The 16,681-nt window shown below is 41.2% G+C and overlaps 1 protein-coding gene across 1 annotated transcript in view; it reads left to right on the top strand.

The window, feature by feature from the left end:
• The window catches only part of LOC145413253 (proton-coupled zinc antiporter SLC30A5-like), a 69,949-nt gene extending 62,235 nt beyond the window's left edge, over positions 1 to 7,714 (top strand). The window contains exons 15-16 of the mRNA XM_080282986.1: positions 931 to 1,059; positions 7,326 to 7,714. Coding sequence (XP_080139112.1) covers positions 931 to 1,059; positions 7,326 to 7,490 — 294 coding nt within the window. The 3' untranslated portion in view covers positions 7,491 to 7,714. The remainder of the gene's footprint in view (positions 1 to 930; positions 1,060 to 7,325) is intronic.
• The last annotated feature ends 8,967 nt before the right edge of the window (positions 7,715 to 16,681 follow it).

The following is a 16,681-nucleotide window of genomic DNA, read 5'->3' as shown; positions in this document are numbered from 1 at the left end:
TTGGTGAACATTCTCATGAATTCCTCCTAAAGTAGTATATGGAAATTACAAAGTGTTATTTTGCCCAGAAACAGAAAATACACAAAAATGATTAGTGATCTTTCTCACAGCTTTGCAAATAGTTGAAAAAGAGTGAGGTTGTAGTTTCTCCGAACTCGGGTGTCACTGACATTCGCAAAAATGATGTAGTGTTCTCAGCCACTCAGCTTATCTCCCAACTTTATCCTCACTTCTTCCACTTTCATCCAGTTCCACTCTGCTCCATCTCCTACTCCACTGGGTAACCACAACAGTGACAATGGGAAGCCCCACGGCAAGCCTGCACGACTATTGTCAATCTCTGCTTACTTGGTCATTCGGTCAGCCACCACATCCTCTTTCTAAATCGACCCTTGATTTGATGTATCTGACAGTTGTTTGGTAGGCTTATGGAGGTTGATTTAGCCAGTGTTCAGGTTAACTAGCTTGGATTTAGAGAGGGCTTACTTTAAAAATTATTTACTCAGACTTTTTAGAATTTTACTTTTCTCTAAGTGTCCTAGGATGTTCTCCCACCCTGTTTTCCCCCCAAGACGGAGCATATGTTCTTAGGTTCAGTACCGATCTCACAGCCTTTCAATGAGCAGCTAATTTCACTGTATACCAAGCTTCCACCTCATTAATATTCCTCAATATTTGAAGATAAGTCCACTGAAGGTGGGAAAGAGAGGTGGGATGATGATTTTTCGTCTTTTTCTTCATATGCCTGGTAATTGGTTATTGAACACTTTAAGATAAGAATTGTACAGTACAATGGTGTATATGATATATGTCATAACTCTTGACCATCATTTTTCTTTTGTGTAATTCAAATGATGTTGACAAGTATTATTATTCCTAATTTACATTTAACCAATTTTGCACTTACAGAGTTTAATTTATTCTCCACAGATCTTAGATATTGAGCATGTATTGAGCTGTAAAGACCCTCGGTACTGGCAGCATTCTGGAGACACCTTTGTTGCAACAGTAACAGTGCAGTGCAGACCTGATGCATCTGAGCAACGCATAATTCACCTCGTAAGTTGATGCTGACTGGCACATCATGATCTCTGAATCATTGCTGTCACATTGCTTATTTACACTCTTGAGGCAGTGCTGGTGAGGAGGTTACATGTAGTAGGGCTGTACACCGAAGGTGGAAGAGCTGTATGTCCATCCAGGAACCAAACCTCCTCTTATTTCCTGCATCTTGCTGTAGGAAGACCCATGGTCAGACCCTGGGAAGGTGCTGTCTACCACAGAAGGACACCTGATACCTGCATAATGTACTGTATGTACTGTACTGTGTCTCTAGGACAGCCCACAGAATCAGTTGCTAACCTGTGGTTGATGGGTTTGCTCAGCCAGACAGACTTGGGTTTAGCAGCAACAACAACAGCTGTCTTGAGCCATATTTTTTGGTCACCCTTTAATACCGGGCTAATAGATGGCCCGGCCTGCACTACAAGTGCAGAAAACTTTAAACGAACAAACAAACCCTTTAATACTACCATATCTAGAAGGATGTCACTGCTATTGTTTACTACCAAAGACCTGTTGTTCTGTACAGCTATTTAGGTGGTAGATTGAAGTTTTGCTAGACTGCATGAGGAATGTTTTGCATTAACACTGTTACTTGTGTGGCTTAGAAAAGCTTCAGACTCACCAACAGGTCCGGAATAGGAGTAAGAGTAGGAAGTGACCAGAAACTATATGGGCACAGGCAGTACAACTGTACTGGCTGTCTTCATTTTAAATAAGGGATGCTTTTCAGAATACCCTATATCACAATTTTTCCTTGTAACTCTTACTGCAGTTGGGAAGGACTGGGAAATCAGTTTTATATTACAGGTAGCAATATTAGCTACTATACTTTGGCGTACAGTTTTTCTGTACTTATTGAGAACTTAACTGCAGAAAAGATTACCAAAGAAATCTGCTTAAAATGAGAATTTACCATTTGTTGCTATCTGTTTGTTGCCTGATGGCACATCCTGTGAGAGGTGGCCTTGACAAATGACATGGGCATTTCTGTCCCTATTCAATAATGACCCCTCTTCCCATGGTACGGCAGCTTCATCTGTAGAGATTCTCACACCTTTTCACTCCATCTCATTTTCAGTCTCCTTTTCGCTTTCCTCCCATCCACCTCTTTTATACAAGGCCTGTCCAAAAAGAAACTGAACTATTTAAATAGTGCACCAACTAGCCAGCTTAGCGTGATCATGACGGGAGTGCTTTGTAGTGGCAACTTTGAGCCTTAGTCTAACAGTAGCTGTATCATGCCAAGTCACTTCGTCATGGGTACATGCGCTTGAGTGAATGTGTGTTTAGAGCATGTGGTGATTGTTGCAAATTGAACAACGAAGGATCTTGAAGAGCAACATGTTTGTGTGAAATTCTGTTTCAAACTGGGTAAAACTTTTAAGGAGACTTTTCAAATGCTGCAGCAGGCTTATGGAGAGGATTGTTTGAGCTGTACACAGTGTCACCAGTGGTTTCAGTGGCTCATAGCAGGAAGAACATCCACCAAAGATTATCCCGAATCTGGATGGCCTTCCATGTCAACAGACAACAATCACATTGAGAAAGTGCATGCTGTGATCTCTGAAAATCTTCGCCTGACTGTCTGTGAAGTTTCCATTGAAGTTGGCGTCTGTTAAAGTTTGTGCCACCCAATTTTAACCAAAAAACTGAAGATGCATCGTATTCCCACAAAATTTGTGCTGCATCTGCTGACAGATGAACAAAAAGAGGACTGTGTCACAGTCAGTCAGGAGCTGTCTATTGTTCAAATGCTGATGAATACTCTCTGAAAAAGGTCATAACAGGTGATGAAATTTGGTTATATTGCTGCGATATCAAAACAAAAAAGCAGTCATCGCAGTGGGTTGGAACATCGTCACCATGACCAAAAAAAGCACATCAGAGTCACTGAACTGTGAAATTGATGTTGGTCGTCTTTCTTTATTGGAAGGGTATTATTTATCATGAGTTTGTTCCATGTTGCCACACAGTCAATAAAGAGTTTTACTTGGACATCCAGAAGTGTTTCAAGGGGGCTGTGCAGAGGAAGAGGTCTGATGCATGGACAAACAAAACTGGGATGCTGCACCATGGCAGTGCACCTGCTCATGCATCTCTCCCTATCTGTGACTTTTTAGCAAAGCACAAGATGACTGTCGTCTCCCAGTCCCCCTACTCTCTGGATTTGTCCCGTGTGGTTTTTTTTTTTTTTTTTTTTTTTTTTTTTTCCCTGAAGTTGAAATCCACCCTGAAAGGTTGCCTTTCAAATTATAAAAGAGACAAGAAAAAATTTCACCAAGTACACTAAACACACGTTCACTTAAGCTCGTGTAACTTGATGATTAAGTGATGAGGCGTGATGCAGCTAGCGTTAGTCTAAAGCTCAAAGTCACAATGTTCCCAGTATGATCACGCTAAGCCAGCACCATATAAAAAGTCGAGTTTCTTTTTGGACAGACCTCACATACTATCCAAGACTTCATTCCTTTCTCAGGTGTTGACATCTTCAGCCCAAAAATGTCTTTATTCATTTCTTGGTATTTCCTGATGATTTTATTCAGGTTAGAGGAAAATTGAAGAGGAGGAGTTGGATATAACATTTATAAAATTGTAGCTTCTAGGGAGCTCTCCTAAGCCAAGAAAAAAAAAATGGTAATAGCAAGAATAAAGATGATGATGATGATGATGATGAAGACATTGCAGTTGTTGTCATCAAGTTGAAGGGGTTAGTGACAGTGAAGCTGATTGATCATCATATTTTACAACGGTTAGGTTGTTTTTACCAAATGAGATGACCGGTTTAACAGCTGCAGTAATAAATCATGGTTGCATGAAATGTAATGAACCTTAGTTGAGGCAGAAATGAGTCTTCTTGGTTACAGATCATATCAATCCTCCAGTGTGACTATATTTTGCCATCAGTTGTGCTGAAAAGGGTTGGGGAACTTCATCATGCTTGAAAAATAGCACTGTAAGCAGAGAGTACTATAGTAGGACTCGCGTAAATGTGCGGCTTTGGTGTGGCCCGCACCTGTGTACAGTGGTGCCACGTTTCCCCAACTTGCGATGTGAAACGGAAGCTATTTATGTACAAGGCATCACAAATACGATAAATTCAAATGAATAAAACTTACACTTGTGTATTTTGATGGATGAATCAACAGTAATCTTATTATGCATAAAATATTTATACAGTAACACAGAAACATGGCATACATATTGTACAGTGTTGCTAAAATAAATTGTAGTCACTTTTAATGGTTTTTAGCGTAGTTTTAGGGTGGCTAATAATATCACAGTTATGGATATAAGATAATGAGCCTGAAAAAAGAAGAAATATGCCAGTATCCAAAGTAAAATAAATAATTCATATAATTCTTGTGAGTGGCAACACTGACACACCCAGTCTGGCCTAAGGTAAAGTAAGTACCTCCATAGACCCAAGCATAGCTTGTACAGGTGTTGCTAGGGAAAAATGCTCACATTTACTGGCTTTTACAGTAATTTTAAGGGCGAGGAATAATCACATTTATAATCATAAGCTAATATGTAGGACAAAATAGTAGGCATATGCCAATACCGAAGTAAAAAAAAAAAACATTATTCACTCGCGAGCAGCAACATTTCCACACCCAGAGAAAGAGAATGAATGAACGAAAATCAGTCATGGTACTGCAATAACGGGTCATCTGTTGCCGTATACAAAAAATGATAAATGTCACTAAATATAACAAAACCAAATTAACAAATGAAAGCACAATTATAAATAATTTATAAAAGAATCAAAAGTACTCAGGGTGGCTCACATCTCCCGCCAGGAGAGAGAGAGAGAGAGATAACGGTATAGAAAACGTGGCAACACTGTACACAGGTGCGGGCCACACCACAGGCACAAATTTACGCGAGTCCTACTATAGTTGACTGATTTAGTAGTGTTTTGATTTAGTGGTTTCTTGATTTGCAGTGTCTCTAAAGATAGATGCAGGCCTTTGTTAATAAAAAACTTCGTGCCAAGGCGTTTGTTAATAAAGAACTGCATCCTAAGGCCTCTGTTAATAAAGAACTGTGTGCCACCTTTAATTAGAGAAAGGAAAATTCATATGCTCTCTCAAGGTTTATTAATTCATTTGGCCTGAAAATTTATATTAAACTCTTGCTGCTACAGGATAATTTTACCTTGATTATGAGATTAGGAGATATATGTGATAGTGGAGGGATTAAAACAAACTCCATAGGCCCCCAGTGCTATAAAGTCTTTAAATCATCTGCTGAAAGTAGTACACTTAATATAATCAGCTGACTTTCATGGCTGAAGGGGTGTAGGAATACTATCATAAACTGACTTTTGTCTTTGAAGAGATTTATCCATCCATCATCCAATCTTATGCTGCCCCACAAGGAGTGTAGGAGCCTGGGGCTAGGCAAGTTAGTCATGACATTTAAGATGAGTGTGACCAGCCTCACTCATCCCTGAGTGGCATTACATGAGCAAACCCCAACCACCCCTTGGATATAAACTTACACAGGCTCAGTCTGATTGGAGCGGCTCAGTTACCTACTGAACCACCAGGCGCCATAATTTGGTTACTGTAGATAGTTCCCACTTAGCATAGTAAATGGTTTCCTGGTGTACAAGAAACCATTTAGCCTGTCATTCACTTTAGAGTCACCCTTAGGCAGAAGGAAGAGGAAATGGTGAAGGAAAGAAAGACAGAAGAGGGAGTGTAAAGTCATCCGTAGGCAGAAGGAAGAGGAAAGAATGAAGGAAAGAAAGGCAGAAGAGGAAGGACGGAAGAGAGGAAAGGGCAGACACCCAAAGTAGCACTACATCGAGTGAGTGAATGGTGAGTGCCCCCACCAAGCAGTAATAAAATAACCTGACTTCTGTGGTGGAAGGGGTGCAGCAGTAATATAATAAACTGACCTTTAGCTGAAGGGATGTAGCAATACCTGTAATATCATAATCTGATTTCTGTGGTTGAGAGTGTGTAGTAATAATATACTAAACTGACTTTGTAACAGTAATATAATACTCTGAATTCTGTGGTTGAAGGGGTTAAGGAATTAGTGGATCCAACTTCTTTAGGTGCCTCCATTACCTCTTCATGGGGAGAGTGGGAGATTCATACATACAGTATATATATATATATATATATATATATATATATATATATATATATATATATATATATATATATATATATGTATATATATATACATATATATATATATATATATATATATATATGTATATATATATACATATATATATATATATATATATATATATATATATATATATATATATATATATATATATATATACAGTAAAACCTCGATATAACGGACTTCAGTAGACCAGAATTCACTTTTATCAGAATCAAGGAGCTACCAGACTAAATTTTTATATATTGGAAAAAGTCCGATAAATCTAGAAGCAGTCCGGACTGCCTGACCACTTCAGCTATGTTCACCACAATAAGGTAAATAAAAGACATATTTCTCAGTGTACAGTACAGTATTATTATATACATTATACCATTTGATTATTGTATTGAATGTATAATACAGTACAGTACTGCAATGGTAGTGAAAACAATTTAAAAGCTTTCAGTGTGATCCGGATTAATGTCTGATATATTGGAAAAAGTCTGGGTTAGTCGGGGGAAGTCCGGATGTGGCTATTATTGGAATTTAGCTTTTTTTGGAATGGCTTGGGCCTCAGTTAGCCTGTTATAGTGAAGTTTTTGTGTACTGTATAAATATATTTATCCATGGTAGGTGGGGGTGCCTACCATCCACTCATACAATGTATTGCTGCTCTCGGGTCACTGCCCATTCCTCTCTTCCTTCCTTCTTTCCTTTCTTCCTTCCACTTCTGCCTTTCTTCTCTTCTTTCTTTTCTCTTCCTTCTGTCTAAATGACGAGCCAGATGATTTCCTGTACACCAGGAAACCATTTATTATGGTGGATGATAACCATATAAGCAAATTATGGTGCCTTGTGGTTTAGTAGGTAATGAAGGTGCTCCAGCCGGATTGAGCTTGTGTAGGTTTATATCCTAGGGGTGGTTGGGGTTTATTGCGCATGCAGTGCCTCTCTGGGATGTGAGGCTGGTCACTCTCATCTTAAATGTCAAAACCAACTTGCCAAGCCCTGGACTCCTTTGGTCCTCATGGTGCAACACAGGATTAGATGATGTATGTACTTGTATACGTATATATGTATGTATGTTTACCTTTCAAAAATCCTTTGCAATTTTTGTTTTAATCCTACAGGTCACTGGTATCCTCCAGGAAGGTGGCTTTTCTCAGATGACTGTGGAGGTGGAAGTGGTGGATGGAGACAATACTGTGTGTGCCAGTCCTCCTACTCAGTGGGGCCTTGGTACCATAGTCAGAGCCAAACAAAACCCTCACCCAAATTCCATAAGGGCAGTATAGGTAACTTCTATTAGGGTTCACGGTTGTTATTTATTGTGCACTTTCATTGAGAGAGGTTTCCAGTGGGTAAATAGTGTTCCCTAGCATTAGCTAGAATAAAACCTCCTAGTGTGCCCATGCCAGTGAAATGGTCAGTTGTGATATACTGTAACTGCTTCACTGGCAGAGCCATTTCCCTCATCTGAAAAAAATAATTTGACATTAGCTAGAAGAGTCCCATGTGGTCATGCACTGAAAGGGTTAGAGGACTAGGTATGCTGTGGATAGCAAATCATTATTTAATATTGAATAATTAAACAATAGTTTCTTTGATCTCAGTGCAAATAGTAGTAAAGAATTAATAGGCAGTTTAAGAAATGTTGGAAGTAGTATATAATTTGAGCAACTTTGGCTGTTTTACATTGACATTTTTTGAGAGAGAATATATACAATATATTTGTTATTGCAGCAGGACCACATCAAATTGCAAATGTTTACGGAAAACATCTAGGCCTGATATCCATACATAGCACACAGATCTCTTCAACGTTTTCTGGATTTACAAATAAAATCTTAGACTTCTGGATTCTGACAGTCATAATGTCTGTACTCCAGCCAGGCAAACCACTCAGTAGTGCATCATCTTCCATATCAGTATCTGTGCTCTGTACACAATCCAAAACTATGGAAAGTATTCTACCTTGTACATTACTCCGTCTGAATCTCATCGTGAACTAACTCTCATCCACCACTCTTCCTTCTTGACTGTTTTTTTTTCTTTTTTTTTAATAGATAATTTCAGCAGAACTCAACCTCCATTAAGGAGTACACCTACAACAGTAGGTGAAACTAGGTTTTCAGCACAGTGCAAAATGTGTAAGATAATGACAAGAAATGGTTAACCAACTTCTTTCAGGCAGACAAGCCCAAGTACTTAACCAGAATCAAAGGCAGAAATTCAGAATACTCCATGTGACATTCTACAGAGTTCATTCCTCTCACCCTTACTTCTCGACCTCTTTCCCCATGACCTATAAGTTACACCCACCTTGCATCCGTCCTGTCTTATGCTGATGACTTAACAGTAGCTTCACAACATTTTAGTACTAATCATGAAGCAAACCATTCCTGGTATAAGAATGCTGGGTTCCTCAAAGCAGAATGATTGCATCACCAACATAATCAGCCATCATTCTCAACAGTTCAGACAAATTAAATTCAGATACACTGTCTTTTTCCAATCATTCCTCTTTGGAGGACACCATCAACTTCGTGGAATTATGGTTTGCTGAATACCAACATAACTTGTCAACACTCAGACATCATTAGGGCAGAAACCTTTCACAGACTTGATGTACTGCAAGCACACAACCACCACCTTAAGACAACAGAAAAAAAAATATTGAAGAGCAGTCTTTAGCCCATAAACTGCGACAGTAGGAATCTTGGCCATCCTGTGATTTTTGGTAAAAAAAAAAAATGGTATATAACATTATCATAACCCACTATTATTTCCTTGATACCAAAGAAAATACAGTATGTTGAAGTTTGAGCATGTCTAATATAATATCAGTACTGGTTGAGTTGAGGGGTTTTCGTCTGATCATGAAACATTAAAAATTTTTAGAACCATCACAACTAACTCAAAGTCAAATGGCCACCCCTTACAGGATTATGGCGTCTGGCAATAGATAGATAGATAGACAAACAGTTTTTAGTGCAATGAGATGAAACAGTGTATTTTTAAATATGAATGTCATTTTTACAGTCAATTACTACAATAAAGTAGTTATGGTGAGTGTTTCAGGATTGGAATTTCAATGGGACTGCATCAAAAATTACAGCATGAACAGTTGGGAAGAAATGAGTGGGAAGAATGACTGAAAAAAGCTCCATATACCACTAGATGATCAATATTAAGCTATTAGTCATCGACTTGCCTCAAAGCAAAGCATGGAAAACTACATTTTTAGTCTGACTCAAGTAATATAAGTCACAGTTACCCACTTGACATTAAGTGGTGTAAGTTGCAGTTCCTGGATTAAACAATTCATCTACCCAGCATTATATTTTGCTGCTTCAAACTGGGTCCCCACCCTGTCAACCACAAACATAGAAAAATTTTCAGAAATGGAGGACAAAGCCACAAGACTGGATACACCAAGACCACAAATACAAGTCTCCTTCATTTATGAAGGGAGAAACCTGTACTGTACACAAGAAAAATCATCTAACATATTGCCAATATGCCAGGAATTGAACCCAGGATTCTCAGGTGTGAGCCAGGCAGCATACCACTACACCACGACCAGGTAAAAGTTATTTCACATTGTCACAATCTTGTAACCAATGTTCCTCCGACTCCCAACTGTGAGTCCGAGGGGATGAGACTACCCCATCGCACTCGGGCAAGTAGATGCATTTAATTTCTCCGAACCATTTGCTGCAAGCCAGAATGAAGGGAGAAACCTGTACTGTACACAGGAAAAATCATCAGACATATTACCAATATGCTTGGAATCGACCCTGAGACTCCCAGGTGTGAGCCAGGCAGCATACCACTACACCATGATCGTGTAAAAGTTATCTCACATTGTCACAGTCTTGTAACCAATGTTCCTCCATCTAGAAGCAAAAGTGCTCCTAATCAAGGGTCACATAAACATGAGGAGCACACAGTTCATCACATCAGCACAGGATCCATCCCATTCTTGCAGTTATATGCTGCACCACCACTCCAAAAAATGAAAAATAAAAAAAATAAATAAACAACTTTCTCATCATATGAAATGTCTCTAAAACATCTCCTTGGCCCACAAGGATGCTACACAAGCTGACTGAATACAGCTCTCAAATTATCCATTTTAATTCAGCCACACCCTACGCCAAGTAAAGTGAAACGCTGGATATTTCATCGTACTCCTCATTGGCTCAACATTCAGCATTGAGCCAGATACTATACTGTGTTACTATCTGTCTCGACATTCTATCCTAATAACTTTCCCATAAGTAAATGATGAAAACTAAACATAAAATTCAATGAAATAATGATACAATACAGTTATACAGCACCAGTTGGCTACCACTTAATACCAGTAGCCAGTTGATATGCCTCAACGCTGGATATTGCATAGAACTGCTGGTTACGTCCTGTTTCAGCACCAGATGTTGCATACGTTTGTTGGATATTGCCTTAACATAGACAAGCCAGCAGCACTAGATATTGCGTTGGGCCAGATATTGCGACAACAGATAATTGAGAGTTTACTGTAGCATGATCTGTGAACCCCCACAGGACATTCAGCCCACAGAAACTGTCCTTCCCAGGAAGACACTAGTTCACTTGGCCAGTCTTTGGTGTACACACCACCCTTTTTTGCTTCACTATTGATACAAAATACACCTTGCAGACACTCTGTTGTGCCCTCATTGTACTGCAGAACATCAGAGCACAAGACGCTTCATAAACCTCACTCTCACAAACACAGACACATCTCTATTATAACCTCAATAAGAGAGCTGTGGGAGTTCCCAGCTTAAGTGGCCAGATTCCTGCAGTCCATTGGGTTCGTAGGTGACCCTGTAGTCACAACGTGAACAACGACATTACAGAGCTCTGATTCAAACTGAGGGACATTAAGATGTGTATTAAGACCATTGTGCAGCAATATTTTCATAAAAAATGAAAACTTTTTTTTGTAAACCAATAGCTAACAAGAAATACTGGACCTTTTATGTTGTACAGTATTGAAAATGTACAGTAATAACTTTTCATGAATTATCGAAAATTGTTAGAACCTGACTGTGTTTTTTATGTATCAAGTATTACAATACTAGAAAGTGCTCAGAGAGCGCATACCTCCGCCAATGTCATTGCCATTAAAAAGGATCTGGATCCAGATCCGTGGATATAGGATCTGGATCTGCCCACAAATTTAATCAAGTATTTCTTGGTACATGGCCCACCACTCCACAAAATTTCATTGAAAATCATTGAAAACTTTTGGAAATACAATGTTGTGCAGGATTCTCTGGATCCGGATCTGCCCCCAAATTTAATAATTTCTTCCTTCGCTCATGGCCCACCCTTCCACAAAATTTAATCAGAATCCATTCATAAGTTTTTGAGTAAAGTTGCTAACAGACAAGCAAACAAACCATTGCTGGCAAAAACATACCCTCCTTAGCAGAGGTAATAATAACCACATCACTACTTTTGCTGTGGAAAGAATGCTTGGATGAATCCTTCTTGCAGAGAATTACTTGTGCACTGACTTGGATGACTTCCTTTTAATACTTTCCAGTGGTGTAGGGTGAGGTGATAAAAGTTAAACTAGTGTACTTAATTTGCTTGGTAGTTATAGTGTATGAGCATTCATCCTTGTGGAATGTAGCTGTATGAAAATAAAGAGTATTTTAAACAGTACTGGAGTTTCACATATCTACAGTGTAGAAGATCTGGGACATGTTTATTTATGGTAGTGGAATATGCAAAATCATTGTGAATGTCTGCAGTTATAGCCATTATAGAATGAGAAAGGCAAGAAAGACATGAAATGCTGCAATGAGGGATAGAAAATTGTGTGCAGATGAGAGCAGTGGAACAGAAGAATATTATAGAAGTGATAAAAGAATAGAAAGGGGAATAAGTTGGGGTATGTAGTTAGAAGAGATGTTAACAGGAGGAACAAAAGACAAATGACTGAACCCTTGGAAATCGTAAGAGCAGCAAGAAAAGATCATATATGAGGGGGAGAGATGAGATGGAGAAATATGCAGGATTAAAAGGAGTAAAATGGCAAAGACTGGCACAGTCATGTGAGTTATGGAGCTGGAGAAGGTTGGGAGAGGCCTTTGTTCAGCAATGGACTTTAATCTTTATTTTCAATCTCTCCTTCTCTCTGTATTCTCTCTATTACTTGACTTCTTTAATGCCCTCTCGAAACTTATCTACACAGGCTGTGTTTGTGTGTGGGTGTATGTACAGCATGATTTTATATATATATATACTATCATCTTAAATGTCTGGACCAACTGCCTAGCCCTGGGCTCCTACGCCCCTCATGGGGCAATGTAGGATTGGATGATGGACGGATGGATGATGGATATACTGTATACCTGTAGTGGTTGGTGGGGGCACTCACCATACACTCACTTGATGTAGTCCTGCTCTCGGGTGCCTGCCCTTCCTTTTTTCCCTTTTCCCACCCATCCTCTTCTTTCTTTGTTTTCTTTCATTAATTCCTCTTCTTTCTGGCTATGGGTGACTCTACACTGAGTGACAAGCCAAATGGTTTCCTGTACACCAGGAAATGATTTACTACACTGGGTAGTGACCTTGTAACCAAATTATGGCGCCTGGTGGTTTAGTGGGCAATTAAAGTGCTTCAGTTGGATTGAGCTGGTGCAGGTTTATATTTAGGGGATGTTTGGGGCTTATTGCTCATGTAATGCCACTCAAGGATGAGTGAGGCGGTCACTTTCTTCTTAAATGTCAGGACCAACCCCAGGCTCCTATGTTTCTCATTGGACAACACTGGATTAGATGGTGAATGAATATTATATATATATATATATATATATATATATATATATATATATATATATATACACACACAAGGTGGTACCCACAAGTTTCAGTAATTTGAACAGAGGGAGCCAACCATTTGCAGTTTTGCCTTTTGCCTCTAGGAGTCAGCAGCACCTCTTGTGTGTCAGTGTGGCCCCGGCTGTGTTTGTGAGCGGACGTGTTGTTGAGCTACGCTTACTATTGTAACATGTTGTGTAGGTGGTTTGGCAGTTTTGCAATGGCAGATCTCACAGAACAAAGAACCTGCAGTAAGTTCTGCTTCAAGATCAGCAAGACGGCTGCAGAAACTCACCATTTGCTGCAGCAAGCCTTTGGTGACAATGCCATGTCCCAAAGCAGAACACTTTTCTGGCACAAGCAGTTCAAGGAAGGACGAATGTCCATCGAAGATGATGATTATTCTGGACGAGAGTCAACGGCAACAACTCCAGAAAACGGTGGAAATGTTCATCAGGCTATCCTTGCAAATCATAGACGAACTATCCATGATGTTTGTGATATTGCTGGACTGTCATACGGGAGCATGCAACGTATTTTGTTGGATATGTTGGGCATGAGACACATTGCTGCAAAATTTGTGCCAAGACTGCTGAGTGACGAGCAGAAGGCACATCACTTTTCAGTTTGCAGGGAGCTCAAGAATCAAGTCAGAGATAAACGCTACCTTCATCTCCAAGGTCATAACAGGTGATGGGTTTATGGTTATGACCCGGAGAGAAAACAGCAGTCATTGTAATGGAAGTCTCCCAATTCACTGAGGCCGAAAAAAGCGCATCAAGTTCACAGCAATGTCAAGTCGATGTTGATCATTTTCTTCGATATCCAAGGGATTGTTCACAAGGAATTCATCCCAACCAGTCAATCTGTCAGTGGAAAGTTTTGCTGTGAAGTTTTGCAGCATCTGAGTGAGAACATCCGCTGCAAACATCCAGAACAGTAGAAGAACAAGGACTGGGTCCTGCATCATGACAACGCCCCCGTCCACACTTCAATTGTTGTCTGGCAGTTCCTGGCTTCCACTAACATGGTAGTCATTCCCCACCCACCCTATTCACCTGACCTTGCCCCCTGTGACTTTTTCCTGTTTCTCAAGCTGAAATTACAACTGAAAGGGTATCAATTTGACTCGATTGAGGAGATACAGACAGAATTGCAGGAGGTGCTCAAGACCATCATGCCTGAAGCCTTTCAGGGATGCATGGACTCGTGGAAAAAACGCTAGGACCTCTGTATACATGCCCAAGGGGACTACTTCAAAGGCAACAGTGAGAAGTAGGTGGTAAGGTAACTTATTTTCCTACAAATATATATATATATATATATATATACTGTATATATATATATATATATATATATATATATATATATATATATATATATATATATATATATACAGTATAAGTAATCCTTCGGTTATCAGACATGATAGACTCATCGGTGTACTGTATCCGGATACGGACGAAACCTGGATACAGAGCAATATCCTACCTACCAATACCCTACCCATACCCACCCTATATGTACAGTCCCCCACCTAATTGTGGCAGTGTTCATCAGTCTTTCAGCTACTGTACATTACTGTATTTAGACATCAAAACATACATGGGAATATCTAGAACAATGCTTGAAACCAAGAAAACAATTTATAAATAATAAAAATCCAACAAAATCCACAGTAGAGTACAGTACTTACCACCCAGTGACTGGTGGACAGGCATCGAAACCCAGTAGCCCTCCGGCTGGAGTTCAACTAATGTCAAACACTTCCTCCATCCACTGGAGCTGGGCGATGAGTGGGGAAGTGCGGCGAGGTGATGGAGGCCTACCCACCTCAGCAGACCCTGAAGACAACCTGAAGCTCATATCTAACAATGACTCAATGGCTGTCGATGTGCTCGGTTTTGGGGCCAAGAGTGAAGACTGGGGACAAGGTGGTGATGGTGGGGAGAATGGGCTCTCACCTTCTGTCCAAGGGCAAGGCAGAACCGCGGCGACGGCCACCATCCTTCGCGGGGAGAGAACGGCCTCCGTCCTCTCGCCTGCCGCCCCCACAGGCACAAGCAGAACTGCAGCGGCGTCCACTGTGCCTGTTGGGGAGGGAATGTCCACCGTCCTTCCCTCGTCTGCCGCCTCTACAGGGAGCAGGACCGCAGTGACAGCCACCATCCTTGCCAGGGAGAGAACGGCCACTGTCCTCTTCTCACCTGCTGTCCCAGGGTCCAGTGGAACCACAGCGGCGCCCCCTGTGCCTGTCGGGGAGGGAACAGCCACCGTCTTTCCCTCATCCGCTACCCCTGTGAAGCCCCTCAAGGGTAATGGCCCTTGCTTGCCTCACCCCTCCAGAGGCTGTGTGGGACACCCCTCTTGCTCTCCCCACAGAGCTAGCACCCCAGCAGAGTTGCAGCTGGAGAAGATCTGGAATGGCCCCGTAGTGAGCATGGGGATACGCTCACTGCAGCCAGCGCCCCTATGTCGCCTCTTGCTGTTGTACTCCTGGAGGAAGAGACGCTGCAGGCAGCCCCTGACGGCCTCTCAACCTGAGCGAGGCTGCGGCCCCCAGCCACCTATGGGCGTCCCCAGGACTCCAGGACGAGACCTCCCCAGCCCCACCGATGAGCAGTCCTCCTCCAGGAAGCAGGCGCAGGGAAGCGCACCTGCTCGCCCTTTTCGGCCCCAGTCCTGAGGGATGACCTACCCACCGAGGCCCCACCAGGGAAAGGCCTCCCTCTACACCGCCCAGCAGCCCACCTCGGACGACCCGGCTCCTAACGGCGGTCCCGTGCCTCCTGTGAGAGAGCACACCAGACGGGACCCCTCCCACACCTGGACGACACCTGCAGCTTCCCAGTCACCGGTAGCCCAACCCGGATCCTCTGTGTCTTTGATAGTGTATGTGATCTGTAGCCTACAGTGTATTGTGTCTAGCACTGTATATCTTTGTGGTAATATACGTGTAAGGTTGGTTGACTCGAGTTTTTATGCTCTGTTCCTCGAAGTTGCATGCTCTCTAGACCCGGTCTAGAAGGGAACCCCAGACCAATCGCTCGTGCACAGAGAGCAAGGAGTTGAACTCTGAACACGTAGCATAACAGAAACTTTGCCTACTAGTTATTGATCAATAAGATAATGTATAGCTGTGATAATATACACTACGGGAGTTTGAAAACATGGAAGTAGACTAGTGAGTTGATTGATTTTTTCTTATACCCCAGCTAATCAGCGCATCATGCATTTTAACAGTGCAATAGGCGAAAGGGATTTCTTGCATCACAAATTTTAGTGTGGCAGAAGTAAGTTGTAGTAGAGTGCATGCTAATATAGCAGCAGAGCGGGGGAATTTTTACGAGTTAGGCAAATTTGAGCATCATGTATTTAGGCAAGAGAGTTGTAGTGGAGCAATGATAGCTTAATAGTGGGTTGACGATTTTTATGAACCAACAAATCAGAGCATCACATATTCAATTTTAACTATGATAAAGGAATGCAATGGACGTTAGAGGGTTGTAGTAACGCGGATGATAGTAGAGTAGCGGCGTGGTGGAGTGAGGGTGGGGCCATCTGTTGGAAGCGGTGGGCACTACTCAATGTCTCTTAGAGGGACCACCACATTCAGCCCCACGGC

Source organism: Coenobita brevimanus, chromosome 12 (assembly GCF_032717465.1).
Source record: "Coenobita brevimanus isolate Jiangsu-jjx chromosome 12, ASM3271746v2, whole genome shotgun sequence".
Taxonomy (NCBI): Eukaryota; Metazoa; Arthropoda; class Malacostraca; order Decapoda; family Coenobitidae; genus Coenobita; species Coenobita brevimanus.
Note: the sequence above shows the minus strand (reverse complement) of the source record. Positions and strands in the feature narration are given on the sequence as shown.